This window comes from Sardina pilchardus, chromosome 2 (genome assembly GCF_963854185.1).
Source record: "Sardina pilchardus chromosome 2, fSarPil1.1, whole genome shotgun sequence".
In the NCBI taxonomy this organism is placed as follows: Eukaryota; Metazoa; Chordata; class Actinopteri; order Clupeiformes; family Clupeidae; genus Sardina; species Sardina pilchardus.
In genome coordinates this window covers 9132454-9153315 of record NC_084995.1, presented here as the reverse complement: position 1 = coordinate 9153315, position 20862 = coordinate 9132454, and the positions used below count along the sequence as shown (strand labels likewise).

Sequence of the window (20862 nt, the reverse complement as noted above, 5' to 3'; positions counted from 1 at the left end):
CTCAGAACTGTTTCTGAACCCTGTCTGCATTCAAGTCTGTGCAGTGAGTTCTCTGGAATGTAACGGTTATTTCGTATTGGCAGCCCCTGCTCTCAATGTTAACCTGGGTGCCAGAGAGTGGTGTGATGAGTGTTGTCATGGTAATGAAGCCCCTAAGCTAGCAACAGTAATTGAAGGATGGAATTAGGAAGACCTTGACTAACTGATACAGGCCACCGTGTAAGGCTATATACAGTATATGTTGTCAAACGCTTGTTTAAGCGGTCTGAATATGGTCCGAAATGGATGAGGTGATCTTGTTCTAAGTCATTCTGTGGCTGAAGATTCTGTACAACTCTCATTGGAGCTGTATGCCCAGGTGAGTGGTACAAGGGAGAGCCTTTGTGCTCAAGTTCTCTATACTAGTCTAGTTCTCAAACGGCTTTCTTGATCTATTGATTGAAAAATGAACTGACAGTTTGATATTGATATCAGAGGCCGTGTCTATTTGAGTACGGGTCACATTTCACACACAAAGCAAGTAAGCATTACACAGCTGATTCTAATCGAACACTTCAGCCAGTTGAACTTTCAAAGCTACTTAATGGGCTACATTAATGTATGGACAAGAGGCTTGGAACCGTATTGTGAAATACAACTCTGCCACCACCATTCACATGTGATGGAGTAAAGCTGTTTATTCACACACTCATGCTCTGTAGGCCTCTATAGGCTGCTAAATCCCCTCCTGGCCCTCCCCAGCAGGGCCTCCATAAAACAGGCCCAAGGGGCTTCTCAGCTACCGCACACCAACATGCTCCCCCTCAGTCTCCTCACCGTGTTCTTCATCGGCTGCGGCGTGGAGGACCACGAGGACCCGAGGAGGGATGAGGAGGAGGTGGGGGAGAAGAGGAGGGAGGGGGAGGACGTGGACAAAGGGGAGGACAGCGGGAGGCCCGCGTACGACCTGTCCCTGTACAAACGGGGTGACCTCCTGGAGGTGCCCAGGACCCTGTTCAGCCACTTTGGCATCTATCTGGGCAACAACAGGGTGGCGCACCTGATCCCAGACATCGTGCCCTTGTTCTCCACCAACAAGGACGTTATCAGCGAGATGGTGACCAACGACCGCCTCATCATGGGGGTGATCGCCAAGCAGGCGAGCGTGCGCGTGGACACGGTGGAGGACTTTGCCTACGGCTCAAAGATTCTGGTCAACCACATGGACCGGGTGTGCAGCCAGCCCGCCCTGGACGGAGAGGAGGTGGCGCACCGCGCAGAGAAGCTGCTGGGCTCTGTGGCCTACAGCCTGCTGTGGTTCAACTGTGAGCACTACGTCATGTACTGCCGCTATGGCACGCCCATCAGCTTTCAGACCTACCAGGTAGAGGATGGGGGGGGGGGCTCCAGAGAAAGTACTCTATCTGTGTCAGTAGAACATTGTCAAATAGTTGCCATTTGTTAATCAAACCTCGTGAGCGAATTAGACTGACCAACTTAGTGTATTTGGCATTTGCCCACACTTTTTTGAGGGCTTGCTCTTGAGGCGGTGTGAAATCATGGCAGGCAAAATAAGGCAACATCGGTTCAGCCCCAGAGTATTGTAAGGTCACGCTCACGTGTGGAGGATCTTAAGATGCCAGGTGCTTCTTAAGCAGAGCTGTTGCAATTATTGTGAGAATGCCAGAAGTGCAGACTACTGAGCAATTAAACGTGACTTATTCCACAGGGCTTTTATTTCACACGCACACGTGTAGGTAGTCTTTGCAATGGCAATCATGAGCACACTCAGATTACACTAAGAGGTGACAAAACAAGTGTTTTTTTTCCTGTTAGAAGCTGAATTATTTACTCCACTTTGCAGGCACTGGTGGAGGGTGAAGAGATGGATAGAGAGATCAGGGATGCATCTCATAGAAGAATATATAAGAATAGTTGATACCACATCTACAGTTATGAGGAACAACATTATTCATACCCCTGCCAAATATTGATTTAGTGTTGATTTTTCTCTTGACCATTATGGTTGCTCATATTATTATTTGAATCAAAAAAAAGATTTTGACATTTTTATGAAAAATGGCTCCAAAAAGGTCCAAAATTATTCATACCTTTTTTAAATAATCAATGGAACATCCATATTTACAATCACAGCTCTCAGAGTGGTTCTTAAAATACCTATAAAGCCTCTCCATGTCTCCATGCTTTTAACAGCAATCCGGGGTTTGAGGCAGGAACGATTATTTGCATTCACTCTGGCCTTGCGCCCACTTTAGCGCACAGACTGAGGTCTGGACTCTGGCTGGGCCACTCTAAAAATGTTGATATTGTTAACCATTTCTTGCCTTGTTTGGCTGTATGTTTTGGATCATTGTGTGGTTTAATGGTCCAATGTCGCATATTGGGCTGACTGCCTGATCTAAATAAATTTGCCAGGGAAATAAATAATTTTGTTCCTAACTGTATATGGGCTGTGTATATGTGGCACAGTATTTTCCAGAGAAGTTCATGTGATTAAGAGCTGTCATGACTAAAGGTCATATTGACCTTTACAGCTGATATTTGAAAACAGCAAAGCTGGTAAACCAAAGAAAATTGAGAGATGTAAATGACAACCTTCTGCAGAATAGCAAGATGTGTACATCAGTCCTCAACTAGATGTGAATGTTCTTACACTTCTAAATTCTCCTGTTAATACAGCAGATGCAAAAAGCAAGCCTGGTCAGGTGACTGGGAGCATAATTGGCAATCAAAATGAGAGTAGCCCCATCTAGTGTCCAAAGCTACCCTAACACAAGTTGTGATCATTTAGTCACGCAATAATAACGACAACATTAAATGTATTTTGTTATTCAGAAAATTACAAATTCCTGAAAATGATGTATTTGAAATGATACACATTGAAAAGGAAAATGCTAAAACTCAAGTAGAAATAAAATCCAATCTCATGCAACCTGTTTTAGGACAGTCTGGTCAATCCTGGACTTTCTGAATTGTGTGAAGTCTTTCTGTTATACTTTGTCTCTAACATGAGTGTCCTTCTTCCTTGCGTTTCCTCTCTCAGTTCTGTAAGGCAGTGAGGAAGATCTTCTGCAGCAGGAAGTGTGCCCTCTTGTCGGCCCTGACCGGCGTGGGCATCATGAGCTACCTCGGCTCCGTCACGCCACTCACCACCCTGCCCACCATCCTCATCCCCTTCCTCATCTGGATGGCATCGTAGCCAGCTGGCAGCTTTGCCCTTTTCAGATGGATCGTTATCAGATCATCACACTCTTGATAAGGGTATTTGCCATCCACATACAGAAGAGTAGGAAAATATGTAGAATATTTTTTTTATGAAGGATGCTTGTAACATATTGTATTTAAAGAGAGTGTCACAGAAAGGTTTTTATGGAGAATGTGAACATTTAGTTTGAAAGGTTATTTAAAAGCTTTCTTATGTGAGAAAAAAAAATAGAGGTAGCACAAGGTGAGTATATAGTTCTGTTTAAGGATAACTATCATTACTGTGAATAGCACTTCTAACTGTTAACTTTTAAATCAGTTGTAAAAGATAAAGCTTGTCATACTGTATACTTTAATATATTGTCATATAACTTTTTTGTATTTATGTAACTGTTTTTATTCAGTGGATTTGGTTATGCACAATGTGTAACATTATTGTCACACATTTGAGTAAAGGTTGCTATAACCTAATGCATGAATCTGTCAAGACCTCTTATGGTGGCCATACAAACAAACACATTTACACTGTACACAAGAGTTCAAGCACTTGAACTCCTGGACCAGTTGAACACGCCTCTATGCACATACTTCAGGGGCCAATCAACAGCCACGTGGTGGATCATATGTCTCTGCTGTATAGTGTGTGTGCGTGTGTGTGTGTGTGGGGGGGGGGGATTATGATCAGGCTATCCCCGGGCTACGCCACTGATACCTCCATACCCACATGGCTGAGGGATGGAGGTCCTGGTGTCCTCTGCTACACCTGCAGAAAGCCAGAGCAGTGGCTGCTGACTAACCTGTCACAAACAATGCACACGCACACTGAACATTCAGCAGACCCTCGGCAGTCATTACAGAGCACTGGCCAGCAGGTTGACACCCCAGCTGCTCTCGATAATGAAAACACACGCCAGCCATCTCCACTCTAATCCACTTACAGACATGTGAACGGGTAACAGCCTTGATGCTCAATTCAGGCTCCAAACCAATTCCCCGCAGCTTTGTGTTGCGTTAGATGCAAACCACTTTTTGACAGAGATGCTCTCCTGCGCCTGGAGTTTACTTCAACACACAGGCTGGGATGAATACACTGCACATCTGTGGAGGCCAGAGAGGTATGTTGCTCTCATGCACTGGTGTAATGGTTACTCCAAAACAAGACACGGATGCTCCTCAGAGGAACCTTAGTTACATCCTTTTTAGGGTACAAGTTGACAGAGGAAAGCAAGCACTCTATCTTTTCAGGTGAACAGATGACTGAGTCACGATCTAGTTATCCTCAGCCAGAGACAAAATTCATTTGCTTTCAGGGGCTGTAGTTCCACAAAGCATCTGCCATTGTGCTCTAGAGATCTAACCCACGAGGCAGTGTCACACAGTGCAAACATTTGTGTGTGTGTGTGTGTGTGTGTGTGTGTGTGTGTGTGTGTGTGTGTGTGTGTGTTTGTCTCCATCTCTCTCTCTCTCTATGTGTGTCTCATGGCAGGGCAAAATTAACTGTGGGATTTGGGGAATTATGACATGGTAAGAATTCCCGTATGAAAAGATAGCAAATTTCTTCCACAGCCAAATATGATCTGAGGGAATAACACAGACACTCTGGGAAGATCAATTTTGACATTTGGTTAGAGAATAGGCTTACCATACTGATAAATAGGAACAGTAACTGATGGGATTTGTGTTTTCATGTAATTCCCTCTCGGTACAATTGGTGATCAATTGCTTGCTTTTCAAACATTAATTTGTGGAGACAGACAACTGTTCTGTTGAGTGCTTTTACACTGAAATACATCTTATATCTGGACAGGTCTGTGCAGCTCACACAGTCACACTCAGCCCAATATACTGTAGCTGTAAACCCTCCCTGATATTGGTCACACAATAACAAGTGTGCATTTAAAGACCACAAAGCTCCTTTCCTTTTAAGCAGTGTTTGACCAAACTCTGCACCACAAAGATATCATATGAATGCGCATATGAATTACTCATTAAGTCTGGGAATGTTTTTGCAATAACTGTTTTAATATAAAAAGATTATTATGTTGTGTGCAAAGCCGGAGCTAAACACTGTATGGTGAGACAGCTCACTGCGGATAAAATCCGAAGCTAATTGTTCAGTCCGTGATGCTTCTCTATGCAGGGTCATAATGCAATAGCACAGACTTAATAAGACACCATAATGCTGAGACAATATCACAGTCACAGACAAAGTCACAGACAATTATCCAATACATTTCAGAGAGTGATTACACCTCCATTTGCAGTATCCAAAATATGTGTGCAGTGTAAGACACCTGAATCTCTCACTAAAATAGACAGAGGTCTTTGGTCAGATTCCTCTGACACTGAGGCAGGCATGAGATAGTCACGACTGTTCGACCTTATACTGGGTTAATGACACATCTCCATCTCTGCCAATGCAACAACAGCAGGGGGTGATGCCTGGAAACTGCATTACTTTGGGAATTATTGATGTTGCCCCTCAACTCAACCCCTGGAGAAGTGTTTGCAGGAAGTCCAATAAAGGGTATTGAGGTTATAAAAAAACAAGTCCAATGAAGCAACCCTTATCTCACCAACCAATAGAAAGTTCCATGGTTCGACATGAAAGTAATCATTTATCACAGAATCTAATAATAATCATCAATGCTGTAAATCAGTGGGAATTTCCTAATTTGATTGGAAAATCTGGATGGCGTGAGTTGAGCTGTAATGAAAATATAAAAATTCAAATAAATTAGATGATCTCTCTGCCCATTGCGTTACATACTTACTGCAACACATTAGCTTGACATGAAGAGTTATTTGATTGCTTGAAACTGCTGAGTCTATGGTATTATATGGTTTATTATCCATTACTCCTAATTCAAAGTGCCTTTCTTGCTTAGTCTGCTGCTATTTAGAACAAAACTCTGTGTGTCGTGTCATTGTGAGGAAGGTTAGACCCAGTGATGTCCTATTTTGATTTGTGTGGACTCTCATCCAGACACAGCAGAGGAGGGTAAATCTGCGACTGACAGGGCTGATATTCTACTACTTTATAGACCTTGAGGAGTCTGACGCTCTGACACTGAGCTGAATCAATCACCCTTTCAATTAAAGAGCGGCAATAAATACAGAATAATGGTGAAAAGTAGCCTCCAGACTGTAACTGCTGACTAAAACAGGTTTACAGGCACATGGGTAGAATTATGAAATGCCAGTGTATACTTCGGCATTAACAATATCCGATACACTATACATTATGTTGGTAGAATTGTTGAAAATGTAATTTTTTTAACATTTACTTTAAAATCTAAATATAAAAAGGTATCAGTACGCATACAGCATATTTCTAGAATGTATAGCCTATTACTATATTTTCTCAAGATAATTTGAGGTAATCTCACCTGAAATGTCACATAAGATCATACACATTTCTTACATTTTGAGTAACAAATGTGAAATTAACAACACACTTTCAAAATTATTATCACAAGCTGATGGGTGCTATCATGAAAGGCAATTTGGCTCTTTGTTCTTTTTTTACATTAGCCAGTTATTGACCATCTCTGTGTTCATCATCAACAGAGCATTTTGCACTGTTCTAAAACTAGTTCAACTGTTCCAAGCCCCTGCTTTCCAGGTTGCCAAAGAAACACACACATCCACATCTAAAATGAGGGCAAATGTTTTCCACTTTTGAGAAGCCATCAGCATTCATGTCGGCCTGGTTTACTGAAATCAGATCTCTTCGCTAGCCTTTGGAAGTGTCTCTTTTCTTGCCCCTTGTTGATATGCTCCACCTACCTAATGGATTGGCTGAATGGATAGCAGGCGAGTTGATGTGGCTCTATTAAAAGTATGGGCTCGCTCTTCCCGGACTCTAATGGGAGTTAATTGTGACGAATGGCAGTGGAATGGAGTCAGACTCAGACAGAGCATATCATCAGTGATCAGGTTGAGAGCCAGTGTCTCCAGCAATGCTCAAATAATATCGATAGAGCAAATGCCAAAGCAGAGAGAGTGAAAGAGAAAGAGAGTGAGAGAGAGAGAGAGAGAGAGAGAGAGATATGTGGACTGAAGACAGAGAGGAAAAATGAGCAGAGGTGAAACAAGCATCCATCATTCATTTATTCAATTATACAGTATACGGACATGGACATGGACATGGCTGAATCCTGATGTGAACATCCCTGTCTCTTGTCTTAAAGCAATACTGGGTAGTACAAACAACATTTGAATCCAATAACATACAGTAGCAAGAATAGCATTTGAATCTGAGGGCGGTGATAGTGAAGTGACTGAGGAACTTGGCTAGCATACAGTAGCCACGTGGGGTTGATTCCCAATTGCCACAATTGTGCCCTTGAGCAAGGCAGTTAGCTCCAAGTTGCTTAGGATAAAAGCATCAGCTCAATGCAGAAACAATAGTGAATAATAATCTATGTGGCCAGTGACCTGCACTGAAACATGATCCATTTCATATTCCTACATTTTTAACTGCACAAAATGGACACCCAGCACACTGACAATTTACAGCAAGGGGTGTAAAAGCCTGGCAAAAGCAAGAGTCATTCGCAAAGGGAATAGTAGCCTATTAGTCACTCATGATGTGTTTACAAGCTGGATAGATATCGAGGTGTAGACATAACAACTTTTGAAATAATTGGTCCAGCCTAATCACATTGATCAGAGATTCCTAATGTTACTACCAACTTCGCCTACACTTTACAAACTGACAATAAACAGCATCCACAGTCCGGAAACAATGTACAGTATGTGCATCTACCTTTGCTGGGAAAACATTTCTGCATTTCTCCAACTGCAATTTTTGATGTTTGCAGACGTTGCTACCGTTTATCACAATCACAATCACAATCGGTTTTGATTTTGCCATTCCTTCTCCTTCTCTGCCTTCCTGATTGGCCTGTTGAGCTGACTTTGTAAAGTGACCTTGGGTCTGAGAAAGGCGCTTTATAAATAAAACATATTATTATCTCCCTGAAATGAACAAGAGATGAACAAGAGATAGCATTTAATTTTCCTCATGACATGAGTAGTAATCTCATGGAGGTGCATTTCTATGCAGTCAATATCCTTGAAAACACCCCAGCTGGCCCTGTTCCCCAGGCCTCATTAGCCGTAATGCTCTACAGTACAAAGGAAGACTCAGTAACTGCACATCAGCTGCCATCGACATGCAAAAGCAGAGTTTTATATTAAGAAATGAACTTGCTTGAGACTCGGAAGGCATACCACAAATAGGGGTGTGATGAAATTACTTGGAAAGACCACAGACTATTTCCATTGTTCTAGAAAAGAATGCCCCATACAGTAGGTCTTTTTTGGATGCTCATCAACATGGAAGGTTGAATAATGGATGTGAAAAAAATGGTTGGCTGTGTTGTGGTGGGATCTTGTCTATACTTCTCCTGATTGCCGGCTGAAACCCACAATCCTATCTGAAGAATGGGTGGAACTAACCAAATGAACGATAATACTGACCAGGTCATTTTGAGGACTTGGGTAAGTAAAGTAAATGTGAATTCAGAGTTTGAGGTTCAATCAGAGGGATATATCATGTTTCAATGGCTTTGGCAGTAAAATTATTCAAGACCACATGCCATGATATATAATATACTTCATTGTAGGCCTGGCACGACACATAACCTACATCAAGACATAGGAAGGTTATAATATACTTCAGTGTAGGCCTGGCGAGACACATACATCAAGACCTAAGAAGGTTAATCGGCACAATAGGAAGGACCATGGAGACAGGCATAGAATTCTAAAACGGGATTCCACAGGCATACAAACCTCCCACTCACACCCGTAGAGGAGACTTAAAGCAAGCATACTGAGAGTACAGTATACTGTAATAATAATTAACTGCACTTCATGAACACTGATGCAATTTAATACAACTGTTCAATGAAAGCACTGCACTGAATTGCTTTGTCTCTTTGGCAACATCGGAGTTTAATTGAGCATAAAACGGAGCCTTCGGCGTTTTTTTTTAAATCCAAGAGTCTTTGTTTTTAATCTGAACCCTCTTTAGTATACCCCAGCTTGACACACCCCACAGCCACTGATCCCACAGGAAATATAATGCACCAATTGTCTTTACAATGGATGTATTATTGAAGATTTCTGAAGGCTACCACAGGCTTCTTCAGTGGGAAACGATTCAAGAAAGGCTTTTTTTTATGTACACTGCACTGACTATTGACACTTTAGGCTCAGTGTGACAATTCATATTTACAGAGTATTTACCACAGACAGAATGAGAAACTACTATTTCTCCCAGGGAGAAAAAGGGGTTCCTTTAAAAGACTGGCAGGGAAATATGGTTAAAGCAGTGGAGTGAAACGTCCTTGGACCTGTCTCCTCCTCTCCTGGCACAGAACATAAACCAAGTTTTACAAGGCTATCTTTGTTTCTTTGACCACTTTACAACACTTAAGTGACCAGACTGTTAGTGGACAGCATAACATCGACCCCATTGGCATACACTAATCATCACAAATCCCTATCCTACCTTTTAGGCACAGCTACAGAATAGATCAATGGGACCATGATATTGTGTGCTACACTGGGGATTAAAATGGCCCCCAAAACATTGCTACTACCACAAGTTGACATCCCAGCCTGTTTTAAAGGAAGTTATATTGTTGTAAAGCGTCCCTGGCTAAAGTGACTAAACTGAACGTATAGTCAAGATCAGCTTTATAGAGTTAAATACACTCTAAAAACGTACCATAAATATTTGTTTTTCTGGAGTAGGAAGAAGTCAGAAAAAAGGATGTTGCATGTACTCTTTCCGTGATGAAACCATTAGTTTGGCATCAGAGTTTATATTTGCTGAAGAATTTGAAAACTGATTTCCTTCCACTCTACATTCCACAAAAAAACATCAAACCATTGTACTCAAAGGGCAAGTTGGGCACAGAAATCTATGCAGGTATAAAACCGGTCAGAGAAAAGCTGGCGAGAAACATTTACCTCACATTAAATGGAAAACCCCATTGCGTGTCCACTCCTCTTTTTCATTCTGTTTCACATTGTCCTCCTCTGTGTTTGAGAATAGCCACATCTGCGCCTACATGGTCCTTCACAAAACACACAACCACGATTACATTATGAATAAAACATATTTCTATTACAATGCCCTTCAAAACAAATTAGCATCCAAATACATTTTGATATATACAGGCAAACAAGAGCTATAAATTAAGTTCAACTAATCTAACTATAATTGAGAGTTACAGAGAGGTTCCACATCATTGGGATTATTGATGTTTGGCACTTAATAAACGACGGACTCTCCACCTCCCGTGTTCAGCCCCTCTCATGAAAAAATGTCAGTGAGCTGAGCTCAGTGTATTATGAGCCTGCACTGACTGATGTGACAACAGGAGGCTTAATTAAAGAGGAGAGGAAGGGAATCAATACGCGCCTCTGTTGCTACAGCCCTTTGCTTTTGTCTTCAAGTGTGTTATCTGTTCAGGTCTGAGTGAGCTCTTACCTGTAACCACAACATGTTCCAGGTTTGACTGTCTCTAAAAAAAGCTTTTATTGACAGATCTACACCACAGACCTTAAGCACCAATCACCTAGTTACATGGATTCACTGTTTAATTACCCAAGCACCCACACAGAAAAGGGCTTCTAAGATGTTGGCCTCAAATTGAGTTCTCCAGCATTGTGGGCTTGCCTCTGGCTGAACATATGGTTGAACTTTTAGATGTTTTCATCTCCAGATATTATACACTAATACACTAGTTATTATACACAAAAGTAAAAAATCTGGTGGTTGTATGTTATGAAAATGTCCTAAAATTCTTCAAAACAAGCCTCTGTGGTTCTCAAAGTAAGTCAAGGAAAGCTGAATAAGGCAAAGACAGAGTAGACTAACCTTCTCTTTGTGACAAGGTCATCAACCCTGCATGTAGGAAGGGACTTGCGCTGGGGGGAAAAGATTGGCCCTTCAGGAACAATAATTACTTCATAGTAAAGCTGACATAACTTCAAGTCATTATGTTTAGGCTGGCTACCAAATTATATAGCCAGATGAGTTTTACAACAGTGAGTTTAACATGCAGCTGTTTCACACAGACAAGGTTGGTTAACCTTAGATGTGATCTTTGTCTTGATGGCAATACAATTATCTCACAGCACAGATAATTACTGCTTGATACAGATCATGGTTCCTTTTGTGTCATAATCCCTTAAGAGTCCGCCATCTAATCACATTTACCAACATTGCAACTCTATATTACAGACATACTGTGGAAAACATTTTTTTTTAAATGTTGATGTCTCCAAAAACCGTCTGTTAATTTATTCACCAAAATTATCAAAGAATTTATTCTGAAGCTATATAACGATCCAGTGGTGCGATGTCAAAGACATTTTTATGTATATTATCTGAAAACATCTTTTTTAGAAGTTGAACGTTTCGTGGCTGCATCAACTCTGGGTTCCAGAATGTTTTAGGATAGGGTAATCAAATATGACTCGACGCATTTTGCTTTATTTATAGGAAGGTCTGTTTAGAAAACACGCAACAGAGGAAGAGCGCAGTCTCTCTCACTGGCCAGTCATCACCGGCGTTCCCGCGACGCTCCGGCAAGGCTATTGTATTGCGCAGTGCATGGGCTTCCGTTGCGCACACCGTTTGGGTAGACGCGCTGGGTGTACACATAACAGACGGCGAGAGGAAACAAGTAATGACAGGAAAAACATGCCTAATACCTCACTAGGTTGGATATACTTCTAGCTTTACATCAAGAAAGCACGAATGCTTGAACAATGCGTTAAACTTTGAGAATAAGCGCGTCGTGGGAAAAGTCCATGGAATACCCTTATTTCTGGACACCAGGTAAATGCTACTTTGATATTTAACAATCAATCAAGCTGGAAAAAAGACTTAAGTAGTTATATTTCTTCGCTTCAGTATGCTATCTGCTTCAAATATTAGTAGTCTACCATTCAGGAGTTATACAGACAGATATAAATCAAATCACTTTTCCCCATTTGATTTCACTTAAAATTTGAATTGAAGTTAAAGACACATTATTTAGTTACACGTTGATTCTGAACTTTATTGAGTACACCTCGCAAAAACATTGGATGGCCTAATATCATCGCGCCCCTGCACCTTCATGCGCGCGACGCGCGAACGAATGAGTGTTTGATAACATCTGCTTCTCTAATTATAGGCTGTATCATCCGTTCTGGGAATGGATGCACACGACGTTGGAAATGTTTCTCAGGACGAGGTTTTCGGCTCTCAAGTTAAAACCTCCAACCCACCAACGACCGTGCAAGATGAACACTTTCTTCTGGAAGACAGTACCAAACTAGTTGGAGTTCAAGTGGTTTTAATAGTTGCCTACAGTAGCATAATTCTTTTTGGGGTGATAGGTAACTCTCTCGTTCTATATGTTGTGTATAAATTTAAAAACTTGCATACAGTGACAAACTTTTTCATAGTGAACTTGGCCGTGGCAGACCTGTTGGTGAACACCTTGTGCTTACCCTTCACACTCATGTACACACTCCACGGCGAGTGGAAGTTTGGGTGGACACTTTGCTTCATGCTACCTTACGCCCAAGGCCTTGCGGTGTACGTCTCTACTATAACACTTAATGTTATAGCGATGGACCGGTATCGCAGCATTGTCTATCACATGGAGACTAAAATGTCACGGAACATGTGCGCGGTGGTCATAGTTTTGACCTGGGTTGCCAGCGCCATTCTGGCCAGTCCACTCGCCATCTTTCGCGAGTATGTGTCCTTTAACGTGACACCTGAGCAGTCCATACAAGCGTGCACGGAGAAGTGGCCAGGTGACGGTGTTGACGGGACCGTGTACAGTGTTGCCACCTTTCTACTACAGTACGGCATTCCACTTTCCATCATCTCCTACGCTTACGCTCGCATTTGGATCAAGTTGCATAGGCATGTAAGTCCAGGGGGTGGAGGCCGAAACGACCGTCATCGACGCCGCAAGAAAACTACAAAGATGTTGGTGGCTGTGGTAGTAGTGTTTGCCCTCAGCTGGTTGCCTCTTCATTCTTTTCAACTCGCCGTTGACTTCCACAACAGTATTCTCGACATGAGAGACTTTAAACTGCTGTACACTGCCTTCCACGTAACTGCCATGTGCTCCACTTTTGCCAACCCGATTCTGTACGGCTGGATGAACCGGAACTACCGAACTGCATTCACTGCTGTGTGCAAGTGTATCTGGACAGCTGACCGGGCTGGGGCCGACAGGGGTCAGGCCAGAAGAAAGGAGAAGGAAGGAAAGGGCATTAACTGCCTGCATACACACGTAACGAATGTTTAAGATAAGATCTTTGGGCATTATCCATGTAAAGGTAGTTTACGGGACTGCACAATGAACGCAGGCCTACATGTTTGTATAGGGCATATTGTAAGGACGATTTAAGGTAATTGAGGTGAAGGTGAGGTCACAGCTGAGGTAATAGTCGAAATGATAGCTGCATTTGCTGGTCCCTCAGTCTGGTGGCAATTATTAGAGCAATTAGTCGTGTAATAGGCTGGTAGATATACAGGAAGCATTGTAGGCTTTACATCCATTTCAATAGAGGGTTTGCGTAATTACTTACCTGATAGTCTTTCCTTTTGCGTGTGTTAGGCTACTCATTGTATAGGCCTACTACAGCAATTGTTGCGATCTCATCGTGTGAGATAGCCAGATATATTTAAGCCTGTTTTTTGTCATTATTTTCTAGTTAAATGTCCAGTTTGGTGAATGAGGCAACCTTATTGCTTGTTAAGCGTTGCTTGCATTAGGCCTATTATCCCTCTAACTGAGATGTTCTTACATCTGCAGAACAATATAGATTCATGTATTGTCAGATTTATTGACTGAGGAAAAAATACTTTCAAATGACCATTATGTATTAGTATTATTAGGAAAATCAGTTATTTTTTGTGTAATGTGCATAGAGCTTTTCTGATAATCCTTGATGTTTACGTTGGAATATGTGTGTAAGGACTGCATACAGAAATACTGATGTCTGACTAAAATATTCAAATTGAATGCATTCTATAGAAATCATGGTGAGTGTCATAATCGAATGAAAATATAATGATGAATGTCCCCTGCTTGTAGCAAGAGATGGCATTTAAGTTCAGTCAATGTCTTGGTGGTCTTAGCACAGTCAGTGGTGTTCAATATTAGCTTAAATTGCAGATAGTTACCCAAGAGGCATGTGATGGCTTCTCTTAAATCAAGATGGTCTTTTCTAAAGTATTGTTCCTTAAGCTGCACAATATACACGATACCACAGCTATAGACATTGTACCCTCGAGAACTGGTCTGGAGGTAATCAATCATTGTTTAAAGGCATTTTCAAAACCAGTAGATTTTCCATAAAATGAAATGAATGTGATTGCCAACAAATGAAAGACAGGGAATGATCATGTAACTGTAAGACTAACAATGTTAAATTATATTGATGCTTTTAGGAATCAAGAACAACATAATCTATACACTAAAATGGTGAGCTGGCTATCCAATGTATTTATGAGTGCAGTTACTATACAAAAAAAGAACAGTGAATGCTGCCGCAAACTGATTAAATTGATTTCGATCCGTTCCTCCTGCGTCCTCTACCTTTCACTCTCCTCATTTCTGACGTTTGTCAACTCTCATAAGACATTAAACATGACGAACACAGAGCAGTATTGATTTCTTGTCAGCCATCCGCTGGGGCCATTCTGAAGCATTAAGATGAAAAGGGCAATCACCTGGAGAGTAATTACCTCTAAATTCCTCCACTGTGGACCAAAGGTCAGTGGGGTTTCCTTCTCTAAGGCATCAATATCAAACTAACAAAGTGAGGGCAAGTAAGGGGAAGGACATACTCCAGAGGGGAGGTGTGGTGCTCTCCATCCCCTCAGCACACCACTGGCCTGCACTACCCTCTGGTGGCATCTTTTCATTAAGGCTCATTCAGGAAACGCAGCCACTGTGTTGTTGACACAGTCACATAACACATTTGCTTTTCAGTAATGACTGTAGTTGACAATACAGATGGCAAAGCATTGGTTAAACTAAGAGCTTGAGCTAGTGTTTCAATGTGTTACATAATCTATCTCTTAGTACTGATTGTGGTGTAACAGTGATGCTGTGGAATCAAGAAAAAACAATACCTGTTGCATTTTTTTTTTTTATAAAAATCATGATATCCTTTTTTTCCCGTTTGCTGTTCTTTGTAAACAACTACAATAAATAACCTATGAAATTAAAAGCATTAATAATAAAAAAAAAAAAAAAAAATGAAAAAACAATCAGGCTTTCCCAGCAGCCAACATGACCATAGCTCTCATGGATGTTCGATGTTTCAGACCTCAACAGACTGAATATTTAGGGATTCATTGGAATCTCTGATTATTACAGAGTTAAGATGCCGCATAAAGCGCAAGCTTTATCCTAATTCCAGGAAGTCTCTGGTGATCACACAGGGCTCAGTGTGCAGGAGCTGGTGGGTGGCTGTGCATTCTGAGTGTTGCATTAGGAGGGTCATTTTCCAAAAGGCACAGTATTATTCGGGGGGCTCCAGGGAGGCCGAGGCTCATCCTGAAGAATGGCTTGGATCCGTCTGTCATTCTTCTCTGGTTTTAGTTGGAATTCTTTTCTTTTCTGGGAAAGAGTGGTAGAGCAAATCTTAAAAGAATGTAAACAAATACCAATAATATGTGGCATCACCAGAGGGAAGACCTGGGAAGATCAATAGATATTCAATCCTCCCTACATCTCCCAAGCAAACAATATATACCTTCAATTTGTCATTCACCTCCAGTGGCAACAATATACATACCATTCGTTTCTCATACATCTCCAAAGCCAGCTGGTCCTCCTCCGGCTTTTCTTCCTCCTTTCTTCTTTTTTCTAGGATGACATCCTTTTTGGTCTAACCCCTAGAATTGTATGCAGGAGGAAAGTTATTCACAATACTTTAACTATGGGTTATGTAACTGATAATTCTCCAAATCCTCAATTTGGTAAAACTTTATTATGACCGCCGATAGTGTAGCTAGGTTTAGTCTCTTTTTATCTTCAGTATTTTTGTGTCAACGATTCCGGGGACATCGAAAGACCAGTGGGATTGGTGGGCATGTAGCCCCACAAGGCTGACACGGAGCCATTGATTTTCGTTTTGATCCGTCGCCCACCTGCCGCACTGGACGCCCCTCAAAGTTTTCTGTAAATATATCGAGAACCATAGAGCTTAAAATTACCCATTTTTTCTGTATTGGTCTCAAGGGGCCATCTCAACCAATCCCATAACCACTCATTTGAGTTATAGCACCACCCAGGTAAAAATGAGAATGCAAAAATGAGGCATAATCACAGGTATCTCTGGCTGACAGTTGGCTGAAGCGTAGGATCATTTTGACACCCTCTGAATGTACGGCAAGTTTCATGGAATTCTGTTCATGGGGAGCCATACAGTAAATTCATTTATACAGTGGGGAGAACATGTATTTGATACCATGCTAAAGTTGCCTAATAAGAGGAATATAAAATCCTCATTTGACAATTCCTCATTTGATCTTAATGCCTTAAATAAAAAAAATGGTAAAAATCAAACCGCTAAGGAGCATAAAATGAGCTAGGCCTACTGGAAAAAGCACCATGCCAATCTCTAGCTATGGTGAAGGGTATGTGATGATGTGTCTGTCTTTTGGCACCAAAGACAGGAATGTCAAGAAGACTGCACTAATTCCTACAGTACTGCATAGTTTTCCCTAAGGAGATTGTCCAATGGTCAAATTTCTACTTTATTTCATTTTTTTTCTTTGTACTATGCAGTGTTGTCTTTTCCATAGTACTGTAAAGATGTGACTGTTCTTTCTGGATATGACATGTAGGCGTTCATACCTCTCTTTTTTCCCCTCGTTTAGTTTCTCTTCATGCCTTTTGGCTTTCAACTCTTCTCGTAGTTTCTCCTGTTTCTTCCGAAGCCATTCCTGTTCATATCCAGAAACATTAAGGCACACGTTGGTAAAGCGCAGGAGGACTTCAGTGTATGCAGCATCATTCCTACTAGAGTGAATTAAATGGCAGAGAGTCCCCAGAGTGAATTAAAGTGTCCCAGTGTCCCCAGACAATCTCTAAAGCTGTCTTTAGTACCTGGTAGACAGCTGCCTGGAGAGAGGTAGCCTCTGGCTGGGAGTCCATGTTGGGCAGCTGCTTGTCCAGAACCGGGAGGGACCCCAGGTATTTAGGCTTAGCTGTGCAGGAGCTCACTCTACCAGCCTTCTTGGAGCTGGATGCTTGGGCACTTGAGGGTCTGCATTTTGGGAAAATGCACAGACATTCAAAGGTTAAGAACAACAATAAACATACATTTGCTGTGTGTCTTCTTCAGCGATTTCAGAGAGTGATGAATAAATAACAACTATGCATTTAAGGACCTACACAACACATTCTGCTTAAAACAACAGTATCTTAAGGAGGATCTGCAGCATGGAAGTGAATACAAATCCTTGGCAGATGTCTAAGAGGAGAACGTTTACCTGATGGCCTCAGTTTTGCCCGAGGTGTAGCTCAGTTGGCTTACTGCACCATCTGGGCGATCTGCAGACTACATTTAAAATACAATATTGATGATTTCACATAACATAAAGAACATTCTACTATTAACTTTGCTGTATTTTCACCCAAATAGAGGTTAAAATTCACTCAACGTCACACTCAGGAAATAACCTGACCAAAGAATACTCCTTTAATTCAATGGCTGAGCTCAGGATGTGTGGCCTATATTGATCTGACCACAAGCCAGGCAATGTTACCGACTATTGATGGTGCAGCGGTCCATTTAGAGCGGAATCCAATATAGGAGAACAAGGGTGCCACACCATCATTTTTATTCTCTTCACTGTAGTGTGAAACACTTAAACCTATTAGCTGGAGATCAGTGCAATGTTACCAGATCAGTTAGTTGTCTCCTAGTAGAAGGGAATCCCATAATTTATGTATACATGATTTGTACGGTCTACCACTGTTAATTAAATCGGATCCAATTTTGTTACTGGCACTAACTTAGATAAGCTCAGGCACTGGTAAGAATGATATGGTAATTGCTTTTTGTTTTAATCTCGTTTTGGCCTTTCATCCGCATGAAAGCACTGTTCTCGCTCACTGAAAATGGATATTTTTAAAAACTACAGCCAATATTTTCAAAAAATCAGTCTCAGTGCTTGCGTGTAGACAGGCGAAAACAGAGTTTTTGTTTGTTCTCTTTAAAATGTTATCCGACTGCTTGACGGCCTACAACGGTCTTTTGTGTATCCGTGTGGATGGAATTATTTTGCAATACGGAGGAGGAAAATGTTCCTTTTAAAAATACCTGGCTATGACCTGAGTGGACATGGCCTGAGTAGGCACTGTGACATGATAAAAGCGGATATTTCACTACTACTACTACTACTTCATATTCTTCAAAATTGACAGAATATGTATCTCCTTTGCCTTCCTCTGTCTCTTCCAAAACATCTAGATAAAAAAAAATCTTAAGTACATGAACATTTAACACAACCGTATGTTGCTATTATTTATATATATTATGCTAACATGAATTAGCTTTTAAGTTTTTATATAAAAACATCAAATAAAAAAAAACATTCAAATTAGATACTACTGAAGCCCAACATCTCTTACTATTGCAGGAGTTTTCAGTAGATTTCGGTAAAGACATCCCATCACCAGCAGAAGATGAGTACCTGCTCAGCTTCGATGATGCGGAAGGATCTCTTCCTACAACTTGAGGGAAAAATGGACAGTTCTACAACTTCACTTTTGCAACTATTGTCTCACTTATGGCTTGAACTGGTCAAACTGGTAAACAAATAAATAATAATGTTCTAGATGCATTACATTAATGCAATCAGCCCCAAGAGGCCCGAAGCCGAGTGTTTTTAAGGGCACTGCACAAATGATTGCTTTTCTAAAATGGATACTATACATACTTAATATGTGTATACCAATATATCATAATCAATAAATGCACAGCAATGAGAAATATAATAAGTTGCTCATACAGTATATAACAGTCTTCCACCAGAATCATATTTCTTTTATCAGAATGGTTATCAAGCAATGCCGAGGCGCAAGAACTCTGCAGTGAGTGGCACAGAATACAGAATGAAATGTGGCCAAGGTGAAGGATTATGCTGGGTTTTACAATAGCATCAAACACCATTCAGCCAATCACAATCAAGGACTGGAACTATCCGTTTTAATTTGAGCGCATTGCCAAATAACAAACTGTACGTGGTGAAAGTCGCCAAGCGTAAAATCAGTCTGGAGCTGACCGTGTAGGTAGGTCAGTGTAGTGTCACTGACCTGAGATGGGCCTCTCTTCCCTGAGGAGGAAGAGGAGGAGGTGGCCCTCTTGGTGGGAGCCGGGGAGACGGCTCTAGAGGAAGAGCGAGTAGGGCCCTCTGCTCCTGGCCTCTCCTCCATGGTGGGACTGCCCGCCCTGCGCATCCTCTGACGAGGCTTGGGTTTGGGAGGCCCTTCTTCCAAAACCCAACTGATCATGTCTTTGAGGAAGAAAAGAAGGGGAATGAGAACCTGTTGTTGACGGTTGGATTATTTCTCTTCTTGAGCATGTTTGGTATGCCCGACCATTTCATGTGTTCATCATCCAATTTGCAAAATGAACACGCATCTCTCAGAGCAACTGGGACTTATTGACTGACTCCATCATTGCGTATGCAGTGTTTGTTCACCAGTGTTGCAGTGTTGTTAAAATGGTGGCTTCATTAATCAATTGAATGATCCATAATCTGCACACAAGATGCACAAATCTGGAAAGAGCGGCATAGAACAGAGAGTCATTCAGTCCAATGTAGTTGAATTATCTAAAAATAAATACAAATTCATTAAAAATACAAAGTAAAAATAAAGAATGTAGAGATACTCCATTAACACCCAGGCATTACCCAGATACCTGCCAATGATAAACGTCACTGCTTGGTACACTGTGCAGTCAATATGTGCATACTGGTAGGTCTCTAAAGACCTCTAATTATCTGTCATTTTGATATCAATGACATATAATTAATTATTGATTCTAAGTTCCATTATTAACAATTATCCATTTCTGTTAACAGCCTTCTCTCTCTTCAATGAACTATTAATGAGCTCTTTGTTATTTCAGCAAACCTAATTCTGTGGAAATCTATTGTACTTACTATTTATGACACCGTACATGCCTGGAACTGTTGGAACTGTTGAATGGAGCCCTCAATTTACTCTTTTATACAACAATGATGAGCTACCACTGACCTGTTGTGGGTTTCTCTTTCACACTTCACTCTCTGGCTGGATGTGGGAGAGGTGGATTCTAGGGTGCTAGTGGATTATTCTGTGTCATGCTGCCATCTAGTGGTTATGTTATATTTAACACTCATTATTATTACCTCCGCCAAGGAGGTTATGTTTTCATCGGGACTGGCGTTTGTTTGTCTGTCTGTCTGCCTGTCTGTCTGCCTGTCTGTCTGTTTGTTTGTTTGTCTGTTTGTTTGTTTGTTTGTCTGTTTGTCTGTTTGTCTGTTTGTTTGTTTGTCTGTCTGTCTGTCTGTTTGTCTGTCTGTCTGTTTGTTAGCAAGATAACTCAAAAAGT

At 41.3% G+C, this 20862-nt stretch overlaps 2 protein-coding genes and 1 long non-coding RNA gene across 3 annotated transcripts; 2 read left to right on the top strand and 1 right to left on the bottom strand.

The window, feature by feature from the left end:
* si:dkey-30k22.5 (lecithin retinol acyltransferase family protein) lies at positions 1 to 3428 on the top strand. The gene is made up of 2 exons (XM_062517475.1): positions 1 to 1363; positions 3044 to 3428. Exons 1-2 carry the CDS (start codon positions 794 to 796, stop codon positions 3197 to 3199), a joined length of 726 nt encoding a protein of 241 aa, XP_062373459.1. The 5' UTR covers positions 1 to 793; the 3' UTR covers positions 3200 to 3428.
* A 9003-nt stretch (positions 3429 to 12431) lies between these two features.
* Positions 12432 to 13544, top strand: LOC134075242 (neuropeptide Y receptor type 2-like). Its single transcript, XM_062530808.1, has one exon. It carries the CDS (start codon positions 12432 to 12434, stop codon positions 13542 to 13544), a length of 1113 nt encoding a protein of 370 aa, XP_062386792.1.
* Positions 13545 to 17783: 4239 nt separating this feature from the next.
* LOC134058927 (uncharacterized) lies at positions 17784 to 19666 on the bottom strand. The gene is made up of 3 exons (XR_009935038.1): positions 19578 to 19666; positions 18894 to 18995; positions 17784 to 17817 (listed from the first exon to the last, which is right to left on the bottom strand). It is a non-coding gene; the product is annotated as an uncharacterized LOC134058927 (long non-coding RNA).
* Between the last annotated feature and the right edge of the window lie 1196 nt (positions 19667 to 20862).

Bases quoted from the DNA above. Each gene is read 5' to 3' on its own strand.
- si:dkey-30k22.5 (XM_062517475.1), top strand. From the start codon at position 794: ATGCTCCCCCTCAGTCTCCTCACCGTGTTCTTCATCGGCTGCGGCGTG. The intron at 1,364-3,043 runs GTAGAGGATGGG...TTCCTCTCTCAG, and splicing joins TCAGCTTTCAGACCTACCAG to TTCTGTAAGGCAGTGAGGAA.
- LOC134075242 (XM_062530808.1), top strand. From the start codon at position 12,432: ATGGATGCACACGACGTTGGAAATGTTTCTCAGGACGAGGTTTTCGGC.